We start from the raw sequence: 24606 nt of genomic DNA, 5'->3' as shown, positions 1-24606 counted from the left end.
CCATAACTTGTCTGCTGAATCAGGATGAGCCAGAAGCTGCTCAAATGCAGAACAGTGAATGAAACTAATGGATGCGCAAGGGCGCAGCTGCACCCTCAGAAGCAGGCTGGAGGCTGCCTGCCTGAAGCTGCTCTACCCGACTCCTGCTGCAGGCTGGGCCCCCCACCGCAGCCGCTATCTTCTCCTGCTGGATCATTCCCTCGTTTCTTTGCTGTCCACCCTCTCCTTTGGCCTCTTTGTCACAGTTCAGATGCCAGGAAGCATTGCCTTAGAGCTGAGAGCACAGCAGTACTGACTCCTTTAACAGTCTTGCTAAACAAGGGTTTCTTCACTGTTTGCCGCTTTTTAAGCTTTTATTTCCTCTTCTGCTTACCAATCTTTAATGGAGGTTTTCTGAAGTATAAAATCCTCTGTGGTTAGAAAACCAGGAACAGAAATAACCACTATGGCTTTGAGTCATAAGGAGAGCACTGGAGAGTACAGAGAGAAGCTAGTAAGTCCCTAAAAGCTAAAGGAGGCGTGTGTGGATTGTTTCAAAGAAGCTGTATCCCAGAGGTGAGACAAGATATGCTGAATATCCCAGCAAAAGTAATCACTGCTTCCTCATTTTTAAAAATTCTGTGCAAAAAATCCAAAATATGCATATAGACTGATTTGAGGATTGTCAGAAGTGGTCTCTCTATTCCTCCCCCAACCCAAAATCTTGCCACCGCCAAAGCATAAACAGGTCACCAAGTGTTTTCTGCAAGCTGAGCTCACTATTCCTTGTCTCTTCTTAACTCATGTACAAATGCTGGGTCAGTTTCAGATTTTTGTATTGGCCATCATAATACTATTTGAGTGTGAGGCATCATCTGCAGATGACCTCTGGACCCCTAATTTCCTCCATTCTGGTAGAAGACAGTAGGGACCACAGCTTTCGCTCATTATCTTCCTCTTCAACTACGAACATTCCTGGTAAATCCTCTTCCCTATCACACTCAGAAAATCTGACAACTGTGAGGAGGTGTATCATTAGAAGTAAGGAAACTCAAATGAAAGGAGAAATGCAAAGTGAAAATTACTTTTTTTCAGAGTGCCAGACTTTTTAGCAGGCATATTAAACTGGGAACATACTGACATGGGTAATGGGAGCTTTAACCTCTTCTCTGCTGGCAGGCGTAGGCGTTGTTTGTTTAACTGTTTTAGCAAAAAGCAATTCTCCCTCTACCATGAAGACAGTTTCTTGATCACATCAATAAACTGATTTGTGATTTACCAAGTATGATAATATAAGCACACAAAATCTTGAAACATCAAGAGGCTCCCTTGACTCAACCACGAGCTCCTGGGTCTGCTTAAAACGAAGAGAGATGCGTACCAGAGATGGAGAAGTGGAAGATTATCCACTGAGAACTACAAGGGCATTGCCAGAGCATGCAGAGATGCAGTTAGAAAAGCAAAAGCTCAGCTTGAATTGGAACTGGCCAGAGATGTCAAAAATAACAAGAAAGGGTTCTTCAGGTATGTAAGTTGCAAGCGGAAACAGAAGGAAAACATAGGCCCACTGTTAAACTGTACGGGTGAATCAGTCACCAACAATGCTGAAAAGGCAGAGGTTCTCAACACTTTCTTCACCTCTGTCTTTACCAACACTGCTGGATCCCAGGCGCTGGGAACGAAAATCCAGGATGATCCAAACATAGACCCACCATCAGTGAAGAAGGAGTCAGTATGTGAATTATTACAGGATCTTGACCTCTACAAATCGATGGGCCCTGACACCATCCACCCGAGGGTGTTGAGAGAGCTGGCTGATGTCATTGTGGGGCCACTCCCTATAATCTTCAAGAAGTCGTGGAGATCGGGGGATGTCCCAGAGGACTGGAGGAAGGCAAATGTTACCCCTATCTACAAGAAGGGCTCGAGGGAGGATCTGGGTAATTATAGGCCCATCAGTCTTACTTCAATCCCCGGGAAAGTTATGGAACGGATCCTCCTGGGGGCCATCACGAGTCAAATGAAGCACGTGATTGCGAAAAGCCAACACGGCTTCACCAAGGGCAGATTGTGCCTGACAAATCTGGTGGCCTTCTGTGATAAAGCAACCTGCTCGGTTGACATGGGGCGAGCAGTCAATGTTGTCTACTTGGACTTCTCCAAGGCCTTCGATACAGTTCCCCACGGCCTCCTCATGGAGAAACTGATGCGTTATGGCCTGGACAAGTGGTCTGTGCAGTGGGTGAGGAATTGGCTGGCGGACCACACCCAAAGGGTAGTGGTAAATGGCTCTTTTTCAAACTGGCAACCCGTCACAAGTGGGGTCCCCCAGGGATCGATATTGGGCCCAACACTATTCAATATCTTCATAAGTGATTGGGATAACGGGATCAAGTGTAGCCTGATGAAGTTTGCAGATGACACCAAATTGAGAGGGGAAGTAGACACTCCGGAAGGGAGAGCCACCCTGCAGGAAGATCTGGATAGGCTGGAAGAGTGGGCTAACAAGAACCTTAGGAAGTTTAACAAAGACAAGGGTAAGGTCTTGCACCTGGGAAAACATAGTCCAGGAGTGCAGCTCTGACGGGGATCCACCTGGCTAGAGAGCAGCTCCGTGGAAAGGGACCTAGGGGTCCTGGTGGACAGGAAGCTCAACATGAGTGAACAGTGTGCCGCTGTGGCCAAGAAGGCCAATAGGATGCTGGGTTTCATCAACAAGGGCATCACCAACAGAGATAAAGAAGTCATTATCCCACTCTACTCAGTGCTTGTCAGGACACACCTGGAATACTGTGTACAGTTCTGGTCCCCACTATACAAAAAAGATGTGGACAGGCTGGAGGGGGTCCAGAGAAGGGCCACCAAGATGATCAAGGGTCTGGGAAGCCTGCTGTATGAGGATAGGCTGAGAGAGCTGGGTTTGTTCAGCCTTGAGAAAAGGAGGCTTAGAGGTGATCTCATCACCATGTACCAGTACTTAAAGGGGAGCTGCAAAGAAGATGGAGACTCCCTTTTTACAAGGAGTCACATGGTGAGGACAAGGGGTAACAGGTACAAGTTACTCTCAGGGAGATTCCGATTGGACATGAGAGGAAAATTTTTCACAATGAGAACAGTCAATCATTGGAATAATCTCCCCAGGGAAGTGGTTGACTCCGCTACACTGAACATGTTTAAGACTCAGCTGGACATGGTGCTGGGCCATCTCGTCTAGACTGTGCTAGAAAGGTTGGACCAGATGATCCTTGAGGTCCCTTCCAACCTGGTATTCTATGATTCTGTGATTCTATGATTCTATGATCTAAGGTATCATGAAAAAATTCAAGTATTTTTTCCCTTTATACACTTTTATTCTGTCTTTTTTCATCCTATCCATTGTGATGATTTATTCTCCATTATGGCATAAATGATAAACAGCCAAATAACTTATTTTAGGGGTTACGGCATTTAGAATAGTTTTGGGTGTCCACTGGAAGGAAAACATTTTAAAATAAATAGTCCTTCTTTTCATTTAAAACCACCTTGCTCACTCTTGATACATGCCTATATTAATATTAGGCATGTAAATAGTCTCATTACCTTCAAAGATGCTCCAGTCAGCCCCCACTAGCACTGCCTGAGACATGCATACATAACTGAGTGTCATTTACATAGCTTCATTGTCAAAGTTTGACAATATCCTGAAGTCTGTGCTTGTGTTCCTCCTCAGCGGCATGTTTTCTTATGAATATAAAAAAGAGTTAGTAAAGGGCAGACTGTATAAATATAATGCTAAAGCCTGGCTGTACCTTCAAATTAACCTGTATACAGCTAGTGGCCACAAAGCTGCACTGGCTTATACATACACATTCCACGTATCTTCCTTGATTCCCTTTTCAGGATCGTCACTGGCTTTCCTTTATTCTTACACCGCTATGTTCACGATGACATGTGGAGGTTTCTCCTTTGCCACAAACACCTCGGTGCAGGCCTGGATCTGCCCCGGGTCAGGAGCCAGGCTGCCATCATGCACCCATGGGGAGCACGGGGCGACAATGCCAACCTAGGGGCTCCCCTTCTGCAGCCCCCCATCCCACTGCCGCAGCGTGGCACCCAGCCCCGAACGCAAGCAGCTGTGGAGGTCTGCTGTGAACCCAGGCAGTGACCTGGTCTGGAGGAAGAAAAGCTCTGTAAATCAAAGTTTTCTGGCTGTTGAATCTGGCTGAGATCTCTGGTCTTGGCCCCAGGCAGCTGTGCTGGCTCTGCTGAAGCCTCTGTGCTTTGTGCCACAAGGACAGGAGTGAGCAGAGGGCAACGCAGGTGGGAATTTCTTGCTGCCTGAGTCCCCAGATCAAGAAACCACAGCCCGAGGAGTTGAATTTAGGAGTTGTCACCTGTGTGCTCCTGCACAGGCTAATGGGGAGAGAGAGAGACAGCCCCAATGGGCAATTCAAGTCCTCCCAGGGCTGAATCACCCTCTGGAATTGCTTTCAACTTATCGTTGACTATGTGGGGAGCCCATGGGGGCTACAGTCCTAATTTGGATGCCTTAGTTCAGTGTCTAAAGTTATGTGGGATGCATCTGGGTCTTTGCTTCTTTTTCTCTCGGCTTTGTTATTGACAAGAACCTGCCAGTAAATAAGTGTTTGCGAAAACGGTCTTGGGCAAATGAGTCATTTTTAAGATGGAAATGAGTCATTTTAAGGTGGGTGGGGTTTTGCATACCGCCTAGAAGTTTTTTCTGAGGGCCATCAGCTAAAGACAGACTTTCAAAAGTTGAGCATGTGGAGGCCTGTTGGTTGGTGTGTTCTTTGTGGACATGGTCCTGAGTGGCAAGTAGGAGCTGGTGGATGAGGAGGACTCTGGAAGATCTGGCCCTTGTTTAGGCACTAGGCCAGCGGCTGGACTCCTCTGAGTGCTAAGCACTTGGGAACCTGAGTTCCTTCAACGATTTGCCTTCAGCTGTAAGAGGCTGCCACGAGTTTCAGGGAGGTCATTGCTCACGGGGTTTTCCTCCCGCTGTGTTTAACCCAGGGCCTGTTTGCAGTCTGTGGCCTGCTGACGGGCTGCTACCTCTGCTGCTGCCTCTGCTGCTGCTTCAACTGCTGCTGTGGAAAGTGTAAACCCAAAGCACCCGAAGGGGAAGAGCAGGAGTTTTGTGTGTCTCCAGAAGATTTGGAAGAGCAAATTAAGAACGACATGGAAAGAGGTGTGTATTATAGGGGCTTACTGTGTGGCAAAGCTGTTCAAAACAACCTTTAAAGCCTGTAGGCCAGATGTTCTGCTCACGATGCTGAGGCTGCTTGCAGACATCAGTGGAGAGGTGCCAATTCACTCCAGCTATCACCATGACCTGATGAACTTCCCAAGTTGTGTGTTAATGAAAAACTAAACTTATGGCACTAACAATTAAATATCTCCTGTATCTCTTATGAGACACTTAAACAGTAGAAGTCTCAGGGCTCATCTTAAGAGACGATGTTCATCCTCTAGCCCCCATGCCCACGTTGTTTCCTATCCTAGGTCCTGTACTTGTAGATTAGGCTCTGCCTGGACTGGTGCTTGCTACATCTGATCTGCCTGAATAAGCTGTCATTCGGTTTTAATTCCTGTAAAATTTATCACTGACTGTGATGGGCCAACTGTACCCATTCAAGAAAAGGCTTCAAGAAAAGATGCAAAGTTTCCAACAGTAAGGTTGTGCCGTAACCTAAGAGAGTTTGCATGGGAGCTGCCGCGGTCCTGCCCCTCTCCCATCCAGCCCCCAAGCTGCTTGCTCTCTTCTGCACTGGCAGTAGCAATTGTACTGCCTTACCAGAACCCAGATCTTGGATACGATCCATGTGAAAACTAATCCCCTCAGAAATGTGTGTAGTTCCCTGCCCATTTAACTCCCTGCCGTGCTTCATGGTAGGGCAGGCCAAGTGCTAATGCTGGCTCAAAGGAGAGAGCAAGAGTGCCCAGCCAGGAACAAGGGCTGGGGCAGCAGGGACCCCTTCACAGCAGGTCACCCTCTTTTCTCAGCTTTGCTGTGTCCCCTGGCTGCACGCTCAGCCTTTGGGTATACCAAAGGATGTTGGTGGTGATTTCCTAATTTGGCACTAATGTGGGTTACATATTTTGAACAAAGAGCCCTGTTCTAATCTGCTGAAGTGGGGCACAGTTTTGCTTTCGTCTTCAGGGGAAGAAGAAACATCTCAAACTGGTTAGATTTGGACACTTGCAGGACAGGCTGAGAGAGGCAATGATGATCCTTGCTCCAGCAATAAGAGCCCAAGGTATCAGGGGAAGACCTAGGCCACTTTTCAGTTGCAAATTTATATAAATTATGAATAGGATTACGCTTTTTTATCAGGAAGGACCTAAGCAGTCAGCTCACTCTTTATCTCTTCCATTGTTATGGAAGGTCTTACGCTGTTATATTCTTACATTTATTATGCTTAAATTAGCACTGCCAGATTGCAAATGTCATGTTCCCTTAGCAAGAAGAATTTTTTTTCCCCCCAACTTTTCACACAAATTTACCCTTCCTTAAATATGTAACAAAACACTTGTAGTAGTTGAAACAAATGCTATTTATATAACTGATATGCCAACGTGTGGTGGTGTTTTAAAATTGGTTTTGCCTAGAGGCGTATCAAGGTAAATACAGCGAGCTTAAAAATTGACCATACTTGATCAGTCTCTGCAAAGGCAACAAAAACTATTAATGAAGCTTTATAACCGCAATGCATTATTTGAAAAAAATGTAATATACTCTACGACATTAGGCACCTGAAAAGTGCAAATCTAAAATGGGTCTTGATATTTATGGGTCTATGACACCAAAGCCAAGTTTGAAATATGAAAATGGAACTTCAAAAGATAAGAATTTTTTAATTCTGACTTTTTTGTAATTTGGCAGGTATTTTGCTCTCTCTCAAAATCCAGCACAAAATTCCTCAGTGGCAGAAAAAAAATTTCTCCCTCCTTCCAGCACAGTTGGTGTTTATTGGTATTCAGTAATTTTATTCCCACCAAGTCTCACTAAGATATCAATTTTTTAAAATAATTTAAAATGTTTAGCAAAGTACCAGTCTGAAAAATTAACAGAATGTGGAATTACATGTTTTCAGTATTTTGAAGATAATATTAAGTATATAGGTAGGACCTGGAGAAAACTAGATATTTCTACCTTTCCTACCCTTCTCTTCAGTCCTGCTACATTTTCCTACCAATCAAAACCAGCTTGCCTCAGTAGAGTAGAATCTCTATATTTTAAAATTAGATTAAAAGAGAACAACATATCAAGAATAAAAGTAAACACTTCATGACAGAGGATAATGTGAGCATCTTTTCTGCAGCTGAAAGGAAAATAGACACTGCATTTAGAAGAATTAATGATAACCAGCTCAAACTGCACTTCCTCCCCCCCCCCCCCCCGCCCCCTAAATTTTAGGGATGCTGGCCAAAAAGATGCAGCTGACTTAGAATGGCAAAGATTGGGCTTTTCCACCAGATATTTTCAAATGTTGGGCCATAGAAATGAATACTCATGGCTTCCTTTATGTAAATAATAGAAATGCTCCTGTAGGTAATTCAGAAACAAACTAATCACTCCTGCAGCAGATTTCATTTTGGAAGAGGAAATCCTATTAGGATCCAAATTCTTTGCATGCCCTCTGCCCACAGATAGAGCATTCTACCTGGTAATTAATTTTTTTGCTTCCTGCTGTCCCCAGTATCTCTATTATTGCTAGCCAGAACTTTTTTGCTAAGGTCAAAATGTAGATTCTCAAGCTAAGGCCATACTTCAATTTATCCAAATATTTTGTAGTCAGTCGTTGCTTTTCTGAGGAATGCAACATCGTTAAAACATCAGCATTCCTGATGCTGAAAACCTCTGTGAATGAGTCTCCACCAGTTTTTGCTGTGCTCAGTGGGAACTCCTTGGAGCTGGCCATACTGCACAGAAGAGGCAATATGCATGTTGTGGGAGTCAAGATTTAGACTTCATCTTTTGAGCTGGCACAACAGTAATAATTTTCAGTCACTCATGTTTCTCCTTAACAAAATCAAGGTGTTACACAGTTGATTTCATTCCTCAAATTAACATACCATAAAACATAATTACTGAAAAAAGAGATGTGAGGCCAAAAATTCAGTGATCCATTCCCTAAAATGTAAAAGCAAAGTGAGTTGTCACTGAAGTCAACACAATCATGTCAAAGACTTAAATTCTGATAAAATGGAATATTCCTCTAGATGAAAGTTTTATTTAAATATATTTGACTAATTCCAGTGCTCAGCAAATTGAATATCTCCTGTGAGAAATTTGTTTTACAGCATGTACTTCCACGGGTAGCCTGACCATCAGAACTAGAGGAACTTAGGGATTTGCAAGCCCTGGCCTGTACTTACATGTTATAGTGACTTCTTCTCACAGCTATTGATTTGTACAACAGAAGACTGTGGCCTAACATACAATGGATGATCACTTTCCAAAATAAGTCTTACATTTGGATTATTAAATTTTAAGCATGACATTTTTTAGGGTTTCAGATCAAACATGACATTAAAAGAGTGTAAAGTAGGGTAATGTGTGGTATCATGCCATGATGTTACGGGTGACCTGCAAAAATATGCTGGCAGAAGCAAGTATCACTCGCGCATCTGCAGCACGGATGCGTGCAATGGTTCATCATTTTCACTCGCACACACGGGGCAGGTTGCCAGATTTTGCTTCCGCTGAAGTCGATGGCAAACCTTTTGTTGACTTCTGTGGTCCCAGAGGCGGTGCCACTGGAATTTGGATTGCCTTGGTACTTCAGTCCGTAATGATGCACTCAAGCAGCTTGGCAGGTTTGTTCTCCTCTCCTGTTTGGTTATCATCGTAAGAACAAAGCAAGGCATTTCTAGACCAACTTTCATTTTACAGAAAATGAAATCTGGGAGAGAAAAAAAAATAGAAAAAGAAAAAAAGAACCTGAATAACAAAATACTTTACCAACTCAGAAGCAATAAGTTTTTAGCACTTCATTGTCTCCTCCGCACTCCATATGATACCAATGTAGGCGAACAGTGAGCAAGAGCTATCTATAGAAAGCAGTTTAAACTGTGAATTCTGCTGCACCTCCATTCTGTAGCTCTCCATTAGCAGGCTATATTTGTACAGTTTATTATACCATGGGTCCCTGTTCTGATAAAAAACATCATAAATCTTAGAAGGGTGTGGGCAGCAAAATACTTGGGGAAGGTGTCAGCTCAGAACTGCCTGCAGATCAGCTGGAAGCAACGCGACAGATTTGCAGTGGGTCCTGTTCTCTTCTTGCACATCTGGGTATCACAGCAAAATGAACTGCTAGCCTCTGCCTTCCATCAACGATCTTCCTTAAAATGAACAACTTGGAGGCAGCAGAGGGTGGGAGGGAGTGCTGCTCAGAAATCTAGAAAATACATTGCAACTTAAAAATGGATTGGAACTGCCAAACTAATCTGCGCCCAAGCTAAGCTCTAAGCATTAATTACTCATATATTTTCAGAAGTTATGAAACATGTCTGTCTTTGACCTTGTGTCTAAATACGGAATTGCCCATACAGAGAAGCTGCTTGGCATTTAATCATTCTTGCCTTTCACCTTGACAGAGTCAAAGTTGTTCTACCCCCACTGAGGGGAAGCCGTATGGCATGCAATTAGATTCCTGCTCTGGGTTAAGTTACTCCTGTACATTACATCTTTTGCCCATGATTCATCCCATCAACTGTCATGTAAACAGGAGGAAATGTCAGATGAGTTTTTTCTGAACATTCGGTCATTTGGCAAAAAAAGTCGTCATTTGTATTCAATTACTGTGAAGGCTGTGCTACTATCAAGATATAGATAGTCCAAAGTTTCTCATATGAAAACACCTCACTGAGATGAGATGGCTGAACCTTTAAAAGTCAGTCTTTGAGTCTTGAGTCCCCTCGTCCCCCCCAAAAAAATGGTAGGTTGGAAAGAGGCCCAGGAGAAGGGCAGCCAAACCTTGTTCATTATCAGAGGGAACACAACAGCCATCAGGGAACTCTGTAAGGACTTCACTTTCCTCCACTCTACAACAAATGCATTTTTTACAGATATATTGGGAAACGGAACCATAACTGCATAGAATGAGAAAGTACAAAGCAGTAAGGATTTATATAGTGATAATATGAGGTTTTGGCAGTTACAAACTCATTAAAACAGTAATTCTCAAATTCCTGTTGTATATATATTACATAAGACTTCAAAATCCAATTTAACATTTTTATTTAACTAGCTGGCTTTCAGGATATATATGATTTCTTCCCTCTCAAGTAAATTACTGCTCACGCATTTTTTTCCTTTTAACTGTCTGCTTTCTTTACTGTTAACTTTGCCTTCTTCAAGACTCATTTCTGGCCCATTCTCACAAACACTGTCAAGGTTAGTGCCTGCTGACTCACAACAGCACTCGTTATATTCAGACATTTGGAGGAACAAACACTTGGAATTGGAACAGGCAAGGACCCTTATCTTGCAATCTCTGCAAAGCACCAGGTACAGCTAATGTCCAGTTTAATAACAACAGCAACAGTCACACAGAAATCTGCCATTACACGTGGACAAGAAGTAGGAGCATTTGTAGACTCGGTGTGGGCATTGCTGCCTCTTCAGTACGCACGCAGCTGTCTGTGAAGCCAAGATTAAGCCATAGCCGGAACAGCAGATGAAATGTTGTGGTGCTAACAGGAAATCTGACTTTGGTAGCAAGCGAAGGATTCTTAAAGTATTTTTTGTCTTCCTCCCCAACTTAGATGGAGAAACTCCTATCATACTTCAGCCGACTAACGCAACTGAGAAGACACAGCTAATAGGGGACAGCCATCGGAGCTATCGCACAGACTCCTAGAGCCGGCAAACACGACCTGTTGGTGCTTCCCGCTGAGTGTCACAGCGCGAACAAAACACGCGATAAGCTGTGCAGCATGCATTTGTAGTTGTCTTTAAGCTAATCAAGAGTAACCTGAGAGTAATTTCCTATCGAGGCAGAATCTCCCTCTAGACCACTTCAAGTAGGTCAATATCTACACTTTGCAAGGAGATACCTACGGCTAGTACAGAGCTTGACAGCACTGGTCTCTTACGGCTTCAAGCGGCCAGGCTCAGCATGGCCTTTCCCTCTAGTAATACTCCCTTTGGTATGATTGGTCTCCTGCCTGCCCTCAGCTGAGGTTTCACCTCCCAGACACCGTCCCGAGTCCCTCTCCAGACACACCGGCTCCGTCTCTCCCTGCCCTGGAACGCTCCTCGCTTGCAGCAGTTTTGCTGGATGTGAAACGTTCCTGTGAGGGAGCCCTGGAAATGCTCTTTAGCAGACCTCAGAGGGAAAGTTGGTGGCACGGCAGATGGGGCTGCCCTTCCCAGAGAGAAAACACTCTTTGGAAAGCAGCTAGTGGCTTGCTGAGGCCCAGCCCTGGCAGTTATAAACCTGAGCCAGGACAAAGTGCTCGGGGACCATTCTCCTGGTGGTTACAACACAGGTCATTCCAAATCCAGGAGCCTCATCCAGCACCAGAAGCACACATAGGCTCTGTGTTTCCCCCTGCAGAAGTTGCAAACCCGGGAGACAGTGGGCAAACACCCCATGGAGGGGGAAGCTGACCCTGGGCTGCCCCAGAGCCTCTCTCCTCACCCCGTAGCCGGTGACAGTCCCATGGCAAAGCTCCCCTGTTCCAGCCTGGACAGGCCTGCTGCCCATGCTGGGAGGCCCCGGCTTCTCCGGCTGCAGCTGCAATGTGCTGGAAATTGGTCCCCAGCCAACAGCTTGCTGCTGGCTTGCTTATTCCACCATGCCCCTGGCTGCCAGCCCCGCTGCCCTGCTGGCACTGGGCTAGCAGCCATCGCTCCGGCACTGGCACCGGGGCTGTGGGAGCAGCAAGGACTTGGCAGGGCAGGCAAACGGCAGAGGAGCGACCGTCCTCCTCACAGCCCGGCTCATCGGGGTGAGCCTGGGTCCTCCCCTCCGCCCCAGGCACAGGGGCTTTAAGAGCATGCGGCGTGATTTTAAATACAGGGGTGTACGTTCGGGTGTACTGCTGCACAAATAAGTGGAGGTATGTGTGGTGCGGCTAAAGCAAGCATGAAGAAATTAGGCCTCAAATTTGTAAGAGCTAAAGAAATACCTCTGAGATCTTAAACTTAGCACTTCAGTGGTTTAACATAGTAGATTAAGCCTTAGACAGCTGAATTTCTCTTTATTGATCACGTTATATCAATCATTGTCAGTTCTTTGCATTTGCTATTTTTGCTCCTCTAATCACAGTGAGGCAGTCCAAAGGGGGACGTAATGTACCACTAAATTATACAGACCAGTGAATATATAGCTAGTCAAAAGTGTTATTCCCTTCCTTAAAATTGGATTCTGCGGTTGTGAAACATTATTGTCTTCCTTCTATTCTCACCTTTCACATCAAATGTCATGCAGTGGCAGCTAAATATATGGGAAGTGTGTTTCATCACACTAGCTGTAACTGCAAAGTCAAGAAATAGTACTTTTAACATTTCTTTAAAGTTCCCATGACACATGGACATTTTGAAAGCCATTAATTCCAGTTCAGGTTATATACCTGTTCTCCAGGTGCAGGCACTGGGGCCAGCTAGCGCTCACATTGCCCTCAGAAATAGCCCCATTTTTCTGCTTCAGAAAAAAGGGGAAGTCCTGGAATGGCTGAGGCTATGGACAAGCACTCGCTCCCCTCCTACCCGTGGACTCCTCCTTGTCCTCAGTTGTGGCTTGCAAATAATTTTGGAGGCCGCTCATATGTACATAAATCCAGCCTGCTGTCCTGCCTGCCCAGCAGTGCCGGGGGGATGCACCTATCCATCCATCCATCCTGGTGGTCCCAGGGGAGGGGAGCTGGTGTCACCATCCCACCGCTGTGGAGACGTGACCCCACAAGGGACATTCCCAGCGGCAGCCGAGTGCTGCAAATCTTCCCGCCAGCCGGCCGGATCAGATGGCGTGTGTGTTGGGGTGCTGGTGCTGCAAGACGGGCAGGGCGCAGCCCACTGGGTACGTGCCGGGGGACACCAGCACCCACTCGTCCGGGCGCACGCACGCACGCACGCACACACATCTTTTGGCTTTCCTCACTACTCCCTTTTGCACAGTGCTTACTCTGGCGTAAGATGTTATCACCCAACAAAGGAGTAGGGAGAGCACGTGGTACGTGACAAATCTGCAGGCTAAGTGATTTCTTAAGTTTTACTGTCTGGTAGACACATTCACTGTGAAAGCGTGCACATGCTACGCAGTGACTATTTCCAGCAGAGATGGAAAAGGCATTTGGAGAGAAGTCTAATATAAAGCTACACGTTATACGTGCAACCCTTTCCCATGTGAAATCCCTCCTCCTGCTCCCATGGAATTCACTGAGAATTGCACCCTTGATTTCAACAACAGCTATGGATCAAGCCTAAAGCCAGGGAGGGAAAGGTAAATCCTAGATTAGCAAAAGCAGCTGGGGAATTTTTTCACATGCAACACCTTCTATGTCCCTCCGGACCCCACTCTATGGGCCAGAGCCAAAGTTTACTGAAATCAAGGAAATTATCTCCATGGGCTCAAGATGTACCGTAAGTCATGTGGTTCTTATTTCACTCTTTCTAAATGCAAGATTTTTCTTGGGAGAGATTTATGACTCGATCTGGCAGTGTGATGCAAAGATGGACAAGCTGCCGCATGTTTGCAAAGCCCTTTTCCTGACATGGGGATCTGTACAGGAGAGCCGCAACGTGTTACCTCAGTCAGCCAAAAACCTCAGAACAAACCAATGACCACGGGTCTGAGTGGGTTCTCCAGGACTTGCAGCTTAAAAATCTGAGTGTCATGGTTTAATTCCAAAGAGGAAAGTTAGTTTTCAGAGTACCAGAGCATTCGCCTCTCTCACTGCTGTCAGGACTAGCTATTCTGAGGACACCTGGAGAAAGGATGAACAAGGATTTCAGGACTTAGCTCTTCAATGTGATTTTACTCGTTTGTTTGCTTTTCAGAAAAGTTCCTAACATAAACATAGCTATGCTTACATGATCTGTTTCTGTCTAAAGTCCAGTTGCACACCCATTAGTCTTCTCAAAATGTACGGATCCTCAAAATTTTGTTCTGTTTTGCTGCATTTATTTATATGTAAAGCACTACATATTCAAATCTACCTTTGCTGTCAGCCACTCTGACTAATAAAGGTTGTATGTATGAATTGTAGCACTCCCTTTACTTTTCCACACCATCAACAACTTCATTCCGGTAACAGCTAGAAAAGCTGTTGAGACAGCTGCCCAAAATTATGGCTTTTCACCCCGACGAGTGGCAAGCAGCGACTCAGGGTTTCCCCAAAGAGGAACTCACTCTTGGATTGCAGCAGATGCCCCTGCCTATGCAAAGCAGCCAGAGCTATAGCCGCACATTGCAAATCCTTTCTATAATGCAGAAGGTTTGTCTACATAAAAAAAAATTCAGCAGTGTGATGAAGCGATATAACACCGTAGTTTTACTGGCATCGGTTCCTATGCGGAACGATCTCCCCCAGCAAAGGGTGCGCGCAGAGAGTGAAACGGTGATGCTGCTGAGGGCGATGGCAGACGTCCCGCCAGCGTCCCTGGGGCCGGCATCTCACGCAGGGGTTTTGCAGCTGTCCGAGAGCCAGCGCAGAGTGCCAGAGAGTCTGGGCCTGCTACGGGACAGGAATATTTCTCACTAGGATGGTATCCAGTCTCTGTGACCACAGAAGCCCAAGCATTTGAAAAATGGACGAGGGGGAAGTGTTTTGGCTGGATGTATTCTTCAAGAGCTGTCCTTTTGCATGCTGAGATATTAACTCGTACCCAGACTCACTCAAAATACTGAATGGAAGAAAAATCATAGAAGATTTAGGCCTACCATCAACTTAACCAGTTATTTAGGTAGTTTGTGCACTGTTCTCCCCACAACAGGTTCATAGGATAAACCACTCTGCTTAATCCGAAGAACACCAAACATAATGGCATGTCATTTAATTTCATTGCTTACCTTCCCTAAGAATTAATACCCAAAGTATGGGTATGATTTACCTTTAAATGAATTACATTTTTGCCTATTTTTACAATAAAATCAGTAAAGAAAAATGATGAGGCATGCAAAACTGAGCACAGTTAAAATCACTGGTTTCTTTTTCTATGCTGTCATTTTCTATAGAAAAGAAAATGTTTGTTGTGCTGTTACAAAGCAGGGAGAAAGGCCGCAGATGAGAGGAATCCCCTTCCTTCTCTCCACGAACTAACGTCAGCTAAACCATCGCATCCAGCACCTCTCGCCTCTCACTTTGGGAGGGGTGAACGGGTACAGGAGTTTCCTACACGAGGACTCAGTCCTTCACGCCAGTGTCACCCGTCCCAGGGCCGGGAAGGCAACAGCATGGGACAAGTGCGTGGGAGCTGACACCCACAAGACAACCCCAGAAGGACGCTGGTAAAGACACGCGATTTCCCACTAGCGGAGAGAGGTAACGCGTGCTAAGTAGCACCCGGCTGGAATTGAAAATGGATTTGTATTGTGGCAGTATGTAAATGCATAGGTACTGCCTTATTCTGGAAAAACAGCGTCTAGACACGTCGGGGAGAGGAAGCTTGGAAAAAAGCCCCTCTGAATTTCAACATCCTGATTAACTGCAATGAGACGAAGGGATGTCAACAGGTATCCTCCTGCACTAACTTGCTTTGTGAGGGTTTGTGGTAAGCTGGAGTAAGCACAGCGTGCGTCTTTTTTTTTTTTTTCCTTTAAAAACGAAGGCGGGGTTGGCAGTCTGGCAGCAGGCGGACTCTGCCGACAGTCAGCGAGTCACAGCAGAAGCGGTTCGGCTCGGATCTTTTAGCGGAAAACAACGTTAAAGACGAAGTCGTTTAAAAGCACTTTGCATGGAGGGGGGAAAAAAGTAATGCGCTTCTCCTTCGAGCCGGAATCGAACCAGCGACCTAAGGATTCCCGTGAGCCACGCCTCTACAGTCCTCCGCTCTACCAGCTGAGCTATCGAAGGGAGCTGCTCGCGGCCCCTCCGCCAGGCGACAAGAACCCGGCGGGGCCGGCCTGCGCGCATGCGCGGGGCGCGCAGGCCTGGGGCGGGCGTCAGCCGCGGCCGGGGCTCGCCGTCCGGCGGGGCAGGGCCTGCCGCGACCTCCGAGCCGGCGGGGCTGGGCGGGGCGGCCTGGGGCGGCCTGGGCCGGGCCGGGCGGGGCGGGGGTGCCGGGGCCGGGCAGGGCGCGGCGGGCGGGGGAGCGGCCGGCGGGGGCTGGTGGGGCGGGCTCTGCGCCCGGGAGTGGGGGTATACGGGAGAGGGAGGGAAAGGCTTGCACGTGCAGGGCCAGTGGCGCAATGGATAACGCGTCTGACTACGGATCAGAAGATTGTAGGTTCGACTCCTGCCTGGCTCGCATTCGTTTTTCGTTGCTGGTCAACGCACATGGTGTGAGTGGTTTTTCGTCTGAGCTCACCGTTTAACGCCATTTATACTCCCGGGACGTCCCGAGCTTGGTTTGTCTCCCAAAGCAAGAATGGCAACGGTAGAAAGTGTAAAACACCATCCTGGCTTCAACTTTTCAAACAATCTAAGTATGGATCTCGTCAAATGCATTAACTGTGCCGACAAATTAACCCAATTAACTCACCAATAAATTATATGGGGAAAATTCCTTTAGGCCTGAGGAGAGGAGGAGTGTGCTCAATCGTTGGCCTGGCACGGTACGGTTAGTCTTCCAAACGACAGCACGGAAAATAACTGTGAGGTCTGTGAAGGCAGCGAGCAACGCTGCTGTGGTGAAGCCTGGGATTGTCATAGTGGCTATCCATTAGCGCGAGAGCACCCTGCTTGTGCAGTTGAACGAAAAGTGTGTGATTTTGCCAAAAAAACCCATTTTTTATGTATATAGAGGCTATGCAGTGTGTGAAGAGCAGCTTGCAACCAGGAGAGGCGAGGAAGGCAACCCCAGCGATTAGATGTGAGTACCCCACAGCTTCGGCCTAGCCGCAGCCTGTGGAGTCGGTGCACGTTTAGTACAAAAAGTGGTTCATGTTGTTATGAATAAATAACCGAGGCAACGATAATAAATAATAAATAATGAGGTAGCTCATTCGCGCTGCTAACCTTTGGAATCGCCATCCTTCATGTTGCTGTGTCTTTGAACGGCGGCGGTGACGGTCCCGGTACGAGGATGTGCGGTCAGGCGAGAGGCGGCACAAGGAAAGGGCACCCCACCACATCATGGAGAGTCCTTAAGACCCCAATTTTTCCACTTGTTGCTCACAGCCATGTAACAGTCATAAGGAGTCATATATATATATACATATACATAACTCGGGAGATGTCTATTTAAGAGGGAAAAAGGGGGACACCTAAGGGCACTGTGCTCTGCAAGTGTGAGCGCGATGGGGTTTCGGTGCACACCCTGGGCGGGGGAGGGAGGCCGGGCCCGTTTGCTTTTCCCCTCCACCGGCGAGGGAAAACGCGGCGCGGCGGGACGCAGCGAGGCACCAAAAGCAACGCGAGCCAGGCAGGAGTCGAACCTACAATCTTCTGATCCGTAGTCAGACGCGTTATCCATTGCGCCACTGGCCCCGCACGCGGCCACCACCCGCGCCGCCGCCCGCTCAGCAAACCCCTCTCCCCGCTGCGCGCATGCGCCCTTCGCCTCCCCCGCCCGCTGCCGTGGCGGGGCGCATGCGCGAAGCTCCGCGCGGGGTGGGGCGGCACCTTGGGCGGCCGCTGGGGGGTAACGGTCAGCTCCCTTCGATAGCTCAGCTGGTAGAGCGGAGGACTGTAGAGGCGTTACCTTGCGGGAATCCTTAGGTCGCTGGTTCGATTCCGGCTCGAAGGAGATGCGGAATTGTTTTACTTCTTTTTTTTTCTTTTTTCCCCTCCCGGGGGAAATGTTGATTTTTTGGCCTCTCGGTGATGGACGGGGGGCACGGCCGCCGCTCCCGCCTCTCCGCCTCTCTCCCGGCCTGCCCGAACGGGCAGGCCGGGAGAGAGGCGGAGAGGCGGGAGCGCCCAGAGGCCTCTAGCACCATTTCAAACACACTGGGCGTTTTTACCTCGGTCTCGGCTAGTTTTATGAGGTCGTCTTTTCCAGATGATCCTTACAGACGAGGGCTTCGAGCATCCTGGCCGATGGGAGCGGGTAAAAGCGCTCCGTGGTCTCTTTGGCTTGAGGTGACGGGCGTGATGTTTGGTCTCGGCCTTTGGTTGTGCGCGGGTACACGGGGTGATGGAGGAGAAGGTGGGGCAGTGGGAGAGGGCATAGGGGTCCTTTATACAGAAGAGATTTAATGCAGACAGACACGGGCTTGCTTAGGATGTTGTAAATGACAGGACTCTGCTTATTTTCCTGTTTTCTATTCTGTTGCATTGCTATCCCTTCTCCTTTTCCCTTCAAGTCTTCTTTTTCGCTACAGGTGCTACGTGGTGTGCAGAAAAACACACTTGGCAGTGACTCCTGGCTTGGAGAGGGTAAACATGTCTGAAGGCAGCCAAATCTGTGGGCATGGCAGGGGAAGAATGGAAGTTTTCTCCTTCAAAAGAACCCAGAATGCGTCTTCCCCGTGTGAGAGTGTTTTTCTGGGGTAGATTTCAGATATGAGAGCAAGGAAGACCCACTATCTGTGGGAACAGTGTACAAGCAAGATTATCAGCAGGGAAACAGATTGGTAGAGCTCAGCAGGAGCCAGACCTGCAAGGTTCTGCTCTGAAGTTACATGCTTTATGCATTATGTCCTTGATCCCAGCTACCTCTCTATTAATTAGTATATTTTTGTGTCTGCACATGGACACACACACACAGAGCCTCTTCTCTTTCCAGTGTGGTGCAATGAACCCTTCTTGGGAACTATCTCAGGAGAAATCCAGGCATGAAAAGCCTGCCCCGCAGGGAACAGGGGCACCCCGGTGAGCAGAAATTGAGGGAAGGCATCCGTTTCCTTAGGTGTCTGCTATCTTACACATTTCGACACACTAGCAGTCAAATCTGAATCCACAGTCCAAAGGCGCAGCCTTTTGCCACTCCCCGGCGTGGGACAGGGCACAGACTCCATCCAGGGCTACAAGACTGATTTTTTTCTTGGTTAAGATTCACTCCTTCCTAGATAAATGTCTCGGCTCCTACTTTTTGCAGAAATTCATGCAAACTCCTTCACTCCTTTGCACTCCTTCAGAGGTACTCCTTTTTCCTTGTCCTAAAGGGTAGGTCACAAAATAAAAGCTCACCCAGAGTTTCTTCTGGAGAAGGGACCATCTCCTTTCCCCCTCCATCTCCATCTCTGAGACATTTTTTTCTCTCCCACCCACCCAGAAAGTATTGACATGCATGTGTTTCTGTGTAACTGTGTATTACCCATAAGTGAAAAGGAAGGCAGAGAAAAAGGGGGGAAAAAAATAAAAATACAACAGAATGAAAGCCAGGAAAAACAAAAACAAACCCCAAACTCAAACCCCAGAAAAATGTAGGCACTGATCTCGGGACTTGTATATGCTAAACAACTATTCTGCCTCTTGAGCTATGGCCCTGTTACATTAATGTAACTGCTTGGCTCAGCTTCCCACTCTTCTAGGACATGCTCCTTTATTTAAATGTACTAAATGCTTTTTACTGTAATAACAGCCTATTCAGTGCTTGGACGATAGTGTAGCTTGCTAAATACTTCATTTAGGAGGAAAGCATTGTCAACCGGTCACCTGTAAGTGCTTAATTATTTCTGTATCTGGTCTCCAGCAAGGGCCAGTAACGAGCTGTGTGAGTGTATCCTATTCAATTATTTCATCATAGAATCATGGAATGATTTAGGTTGGAAAAGACCCTTAAGATCATCGAGTCCAACCGTTAACCTAACATTGCCAAGTCCACCACTAAACCATGTCTCTAAGCACAACATCTACTCATCTTTTAAATACCTCCAGGGATGGGGACTCAACCACTTCCCTGGGCAGCCTGTTCCAATGCCTGACCACCCTTTCGGTGAAGAAGTTTTTCCTAATATCCAACCTAAACCTCCCCTGGCGCAGCTTGAGGCCGTTTCCTCTCGTCCTATTGCTTGCTACCTGGGGGAAGAGACCGACCCCCACCTCGCTACAACCTCCTTTCAGGTAGCTGTAGAGAGCAATAAGGTCTCCCCTCAGCCTCCTCTTCTCCAGGCTAAACAACCCCAGCTCCCTCAGCCGCTCCTCGTAAGCCTTGTGCTCTGGACCCTTCACCAGCTTCCTTGCCCTTCTTTCTTTGGACACGCTCCAGCATCTCGATGTCCTTCTTATAGAATCATAGAATCATAGTATCATTTAATAACAAAATATGCTGGAGGTTATAAAAGCCCCACTCAGAAGACATTTCACTCTGATATACTGGGTCACCAGAGTGAGGTGGGCAGGCAAACAGATGGATCAGGGGTTGTTAAACGGCCTGACGGGGCCACCTGCTCCAAGAAAAAGAAATTTTCAGCTCCCGCATTATAACAAAAGGTTTGTTTGCATTTCAAGCAAAAGCTGTATCTTTTCCCGGAGAAAGGGGAAATAGAATAAATCTCAGAGTTAACAGTATGAGGATAACAATTTTCAGACTGCCTGGAGGATTTCAAAGGAGAGATGGTGAAAATGTTCCCGCGTGACAAGGTGCCGGCTGATGGATGCAGTTTGAGATATGTGGACAGACAAGATGTCCTGTCGATCACATAGGTGGGAAACCCCCGAAGACGAGAGAGCATCTTTCCTGATTTTGTTAGTATCTGAAACTTTAGTATTTCTCGACTCAGGCACTCCTGTCAGTGTATCTATTTTGAATACTGTAAACACATGCTTCTATTTGTACCTACTCTTCACCTGGCTTAAGTGGGATTTCAGGGTCACCAGATCTATCCAGTTACCACTCAGCTGACAGCAGCTCTCTCGACCGATGTCCTGGGCGCTTAGACATGATTTTTAGCTCCCCAGAGCAGCCAAACCTACCTCGTTTCAGTGGCAGGAGCTGGATGAGCAGGCATCCTCCGGGATCAGCCGAGCCGGAGCGTGACAGTGGAAAACTGAAGATGCTGGGAATAGACTTGGGTACTGGAGGTTCCCAGTGGGGTTGAGAAAGATCCATGTAACAAGCAAGATTTTTTTTAAATAAATCTCTTTGGAGATGGAGCTGACCCAGTTGAAAGCTGCCAAAGATGCTGAGCCGGATGTGTGGGTACCAGCTTAATTAAAAGAATGCCTTAATGAGGAAATCCGCACCTCCAGCTTTCCAGCTGGTTTGTTGTTTTTTTTTTTTTTTTTGTACCCACAAGATTCCCAATTTTCCCTCCGGTTGGGTGAGAAACCTCAGAGGAAAACAGGGGCCGGGAAGGCGAAAAAAAAAAAAAGCAGCGAGCCAGGCAGGAGTCGAACCTACAATCTTCTGATCCGTAGTCAGACGCGTTATCCATTGCGCCACTGGCCCCTAGCGGTGATCGAGGGCAGCGCGGGCGGTGTTGGGCGCCGGGGCCGCCCCCGAGGGGCTCCCTCCCGGGCGAAAGCCCGGGAGGGAGCCCCTCGGGGGCGGCCCCGGCGCCCAACACCGCCAAAACTCGGGGTTGCAGGGCAGAAGCAAAGTCCTGCCCACCCTGGACCCCGAGTGTTGTGTTTCTGATGCTGCTGCCATCCCTAATCTTTGCTGCGCTGTTAGTTGTTTGGTTTTTTTTTCGGGGGGGGGGGGAACCAAAATTCTCCAGCAGCGGGTGGAGGTTGTGCAGTGCAAATCCTATTTTCCCACCGGCATCCGGGTCCAAGCTCCGTATCTGATGTTGCTCCAGCATGACGAAGAGCTTTGCGAGCACAAGCTGGGAGCAAGTCGCATCGTGTCACCTGCTGCCATATCTATGCCGAAAGGAAAAAAGAAAAACGTCATCATATCATCATCCAGTTCCCAAATGCTGGGAGTTGTGTCATGCCCCTTCGCTCATAAACTCTGTTCCCCCAAACCCCAGCAGAGCCTGTCTGCTCCCGTGGTGTCTGGAGGAGGAATCCCAGCTGCTGGGAGGAGGAGGTGGGATCTGCCTCCACTTCCACGATGCTGCAGCAGAAGAGCCTTGTAGCTTTGACCCCACGCTTGGTCCTGCCTCCGCATGAGGACCCCAGAGCAGACAGACAAGGCCTGCAGGGCTGGGACAGGCCGCGTGGTGCGGCGCAGAGCTCAGCTGTTCAGAGGGACATGGGCAGCTCTGAAGGTACCAAGACAGCATCAGCACCTTGTCTTCCAGGTAACCCCTGCTCCACTGTCACACCGATACCTCTCCCATTACGATGTGCCTGACTCACGCCTGCGTGTTAGTTCCTGCCCCAAGCTCTCAGTTACTCTTGGTCCGTACCCCGTATTTTCTTCCTGCAGCTCAGACAATTCTCTTTGGACTGGCAAGATGGGCTTTGCCTTTGAATCCGTACAAAGCACCATGTTGGTGCTTCAGGAAGGAGACCAGTGCCCCAGTGTCTGTGGTCTTGGTCACTTGGTATGGTCCGCAAAGGCCACAACATCCCAGAACTTGTTTTCCAGTTTTTCCTTGTCAATCAGATGCAAAGTAAGTTTTGCTTTTCCAGGGAGAGCCAGGGAACACCTCACAATTAGTAACATTTTGGATTCAGCCTCAGGACTTCTGCCTGCTTCTCTGTGCCCTTCACTGACCTTGCGGCAGCCAAACATGTTGGCCCATCACTGATGATAACCTGGGTGTCAGTGAGCTGCTGGGTTCTTTCCAATGATAGCCTTTGATTGCTGTTTGATTTCTGGCCTGACGCTTGTCCATTCAGGCTTTCATAAACAGGTCCGTACCAGAGGGAGCCTGGCTACTGAAAACAAACTCTGCATATTTAGCCCTAGCTTCATGAGGCAAGGAACAAAAAAAAAAATCTAGCCATCTTTGGACATTGGGGACCATGGAAAAACATGAATGACTCTTCTTTCCATTCCTTAGGAGCAGGATGGGATTCACCTAACCTGCTGCCAGGGAAAATGCTGGGAGCTGTTGGAGACAGACGTGAATCACCGCAACCCTATCTGAACACGCACTGCTACCGTACCTCCCTCGGCAGTGGTGATTTTGCCAGACTACTGTGATAAGTGATGGTTTTTGGCTTGACTTGCTTGTGAGCGCTCCTTCAAGTCACGGACCATCTTGTGGGGTACTGAAGGTATTACATTCTGGATAACAACGAGGATGTTGAGGGTGAAGTTTGAAAGGAGGATGAGCCAGTTTAGCAGCTCCTGGCTCTAAAGGAACAAGGCCTCACCTCTCCTCCCCTCCTTTCCACTGTGCTCAGCTACACAGCTTGCCTTGTCACTGCTCTGCTGGTCTGTGGTCACTCCCCAGCACCTGAGCCAACTTGATAATCCAGCAAATAAGTGGGTAATTTTCTAGCAGTCAGTGATGTGCATCAGCTCAGCTGGCACAAAGGAGGGGACCAGACCTTGCAGCCAGGGCCAGCGGGAGGAAGGTGGGAGGCACGGGCTACCCCATCCCGCTGGCCAGAGCAGCTCAGCTGCCCGCAGTTCCTTGTCAAACTGCAGCCCGAAGGAGGAGTGTCATGCTGAGACAACCAAGTAGAAGACACGGAGTGGGAGCGAGGTGTGAGAAGTGGAGAAGGTATCCAGTAGGTGAGAGGTAGAGTCGCTTTCTGCATCCACAGACACCTCACTTTCGATCTGTTATTTCCACCCTCTCTTCATTTTCCTTCTTGCTCTCTTTATTTTTTGCAGGCGCTAGTAAGGTGGGTGGTGAAGACAAGGCCAAATTCCTCCTGATTGCCCCAGGCCAGTGCAGAGGGGTAAGCACAGAGGAGAGCAGCTCCTTCATAAGCAGAGACTTGCAAACAGCTCTTCTTTTGCAGATGGGTTTTGTTTTTTTCCCCTGAATTAATCCTGAAAAACCACGTAGTGAATGAAAGGGGGTGAGTGTGTCCAAATGGCTGGTGGGCATATAACAACAGGAAGAACGTAATTGCAAACAGGAGTTTGCGGGGGTGGGGGTAGTGCCTTTTTCTAGTTGGGCAGCTTGGACTTGCACCTATTCCTCCAGTTGGCAGCCGGAGAGATGATCCACCACGTGCCCGGGCCAGGCAGGATAGAGCGCTCCCATGTATTCGCTCAGAGATCCCAGCGGTGTTACCCCTACTGCAATGATGGGACGAAGGACGATGTTAGAAAAGAGTAGTTTCTCAGATTTCCATGCAGTCCTAACAGAATTGCTCTGAGCAAACAAGGCCACTCAGTTTTGGCTAACGGAGCACGTACTGCGTGCAAGAACAGCTGTGTTGTGGTGCCCTGCAATTGGGAAAGCAGGTCCCAGTGAGAAGGGACCTGCTTCAACCCAGGACAGGGCTGCAGCCAAGAATAATGATTTGAGGCAAAACCTTGGTCAAGCAGGGAACCATCCTCATGCCTGGAGGAAGCTGGAGTCAGAGCTGGGAAATCAGGCTGGTGGCCAAGGGAGGGGATGAATACAGGTAAGAGGTGGAAACGAGAAGGGGTGATACAACAGGGAGGGCAGGTGGGGAAGGACGAGCGTGCCTGACAGCGTGCCAAGCCTGCCTTCGGTAGCTGCTCCTAACCTCTTTTGATAGCTCTCCTGGCAGTGAGGCAGGCAACAA

The 24606-nt window shown here is 47.8% G+C and overlaps 1 protein-coding gene across 1 annotated transcript in view; it reads left to right on the top strand.

Annotated features, from left to right (window-relative positions):
* Positions 1-10847, top strand: part of DNAJC5B (DnaJ heat shock protein family (Hsp40) member C5 beta) — a gene marked incomplete at its 3' end in the record, with an annotated part of 45293 nt that extends 34446 nt beyond the window's left edge. The window contains exons 4-5 of the mRNA XM_082332500.1: positions 4993-5167; positions 10753-10847. Coding sequence (XP_082188626.1) covers positions 4993-5167; positions 10753-10847 — 270 coding nt within the window. The remainder of the gene's footprint in view (positions 1-4992; positions 5168-10752) is intronic.
* Between the last annotated feature and the right edge of the window lie 13759 nt (positions 10848-24606).

The sequence above is a fragment of the Platalea leucorodia genome, assembly GCF_965183815.1.
Source record: "Platalea leucorodia genome assembly, chromosome: 1".
Classification (NCBI taxonomy): Eukaryota; Metazoa; Chordata; class Aves; order Pelecaniformes; family Threskiornithidae; genus Platalea; species Platalea leucorodia.
Note: the sequence above shows the minus strand (reverse complement) of the source record. Positions and strands in the feature narration are given on the sequence as shown.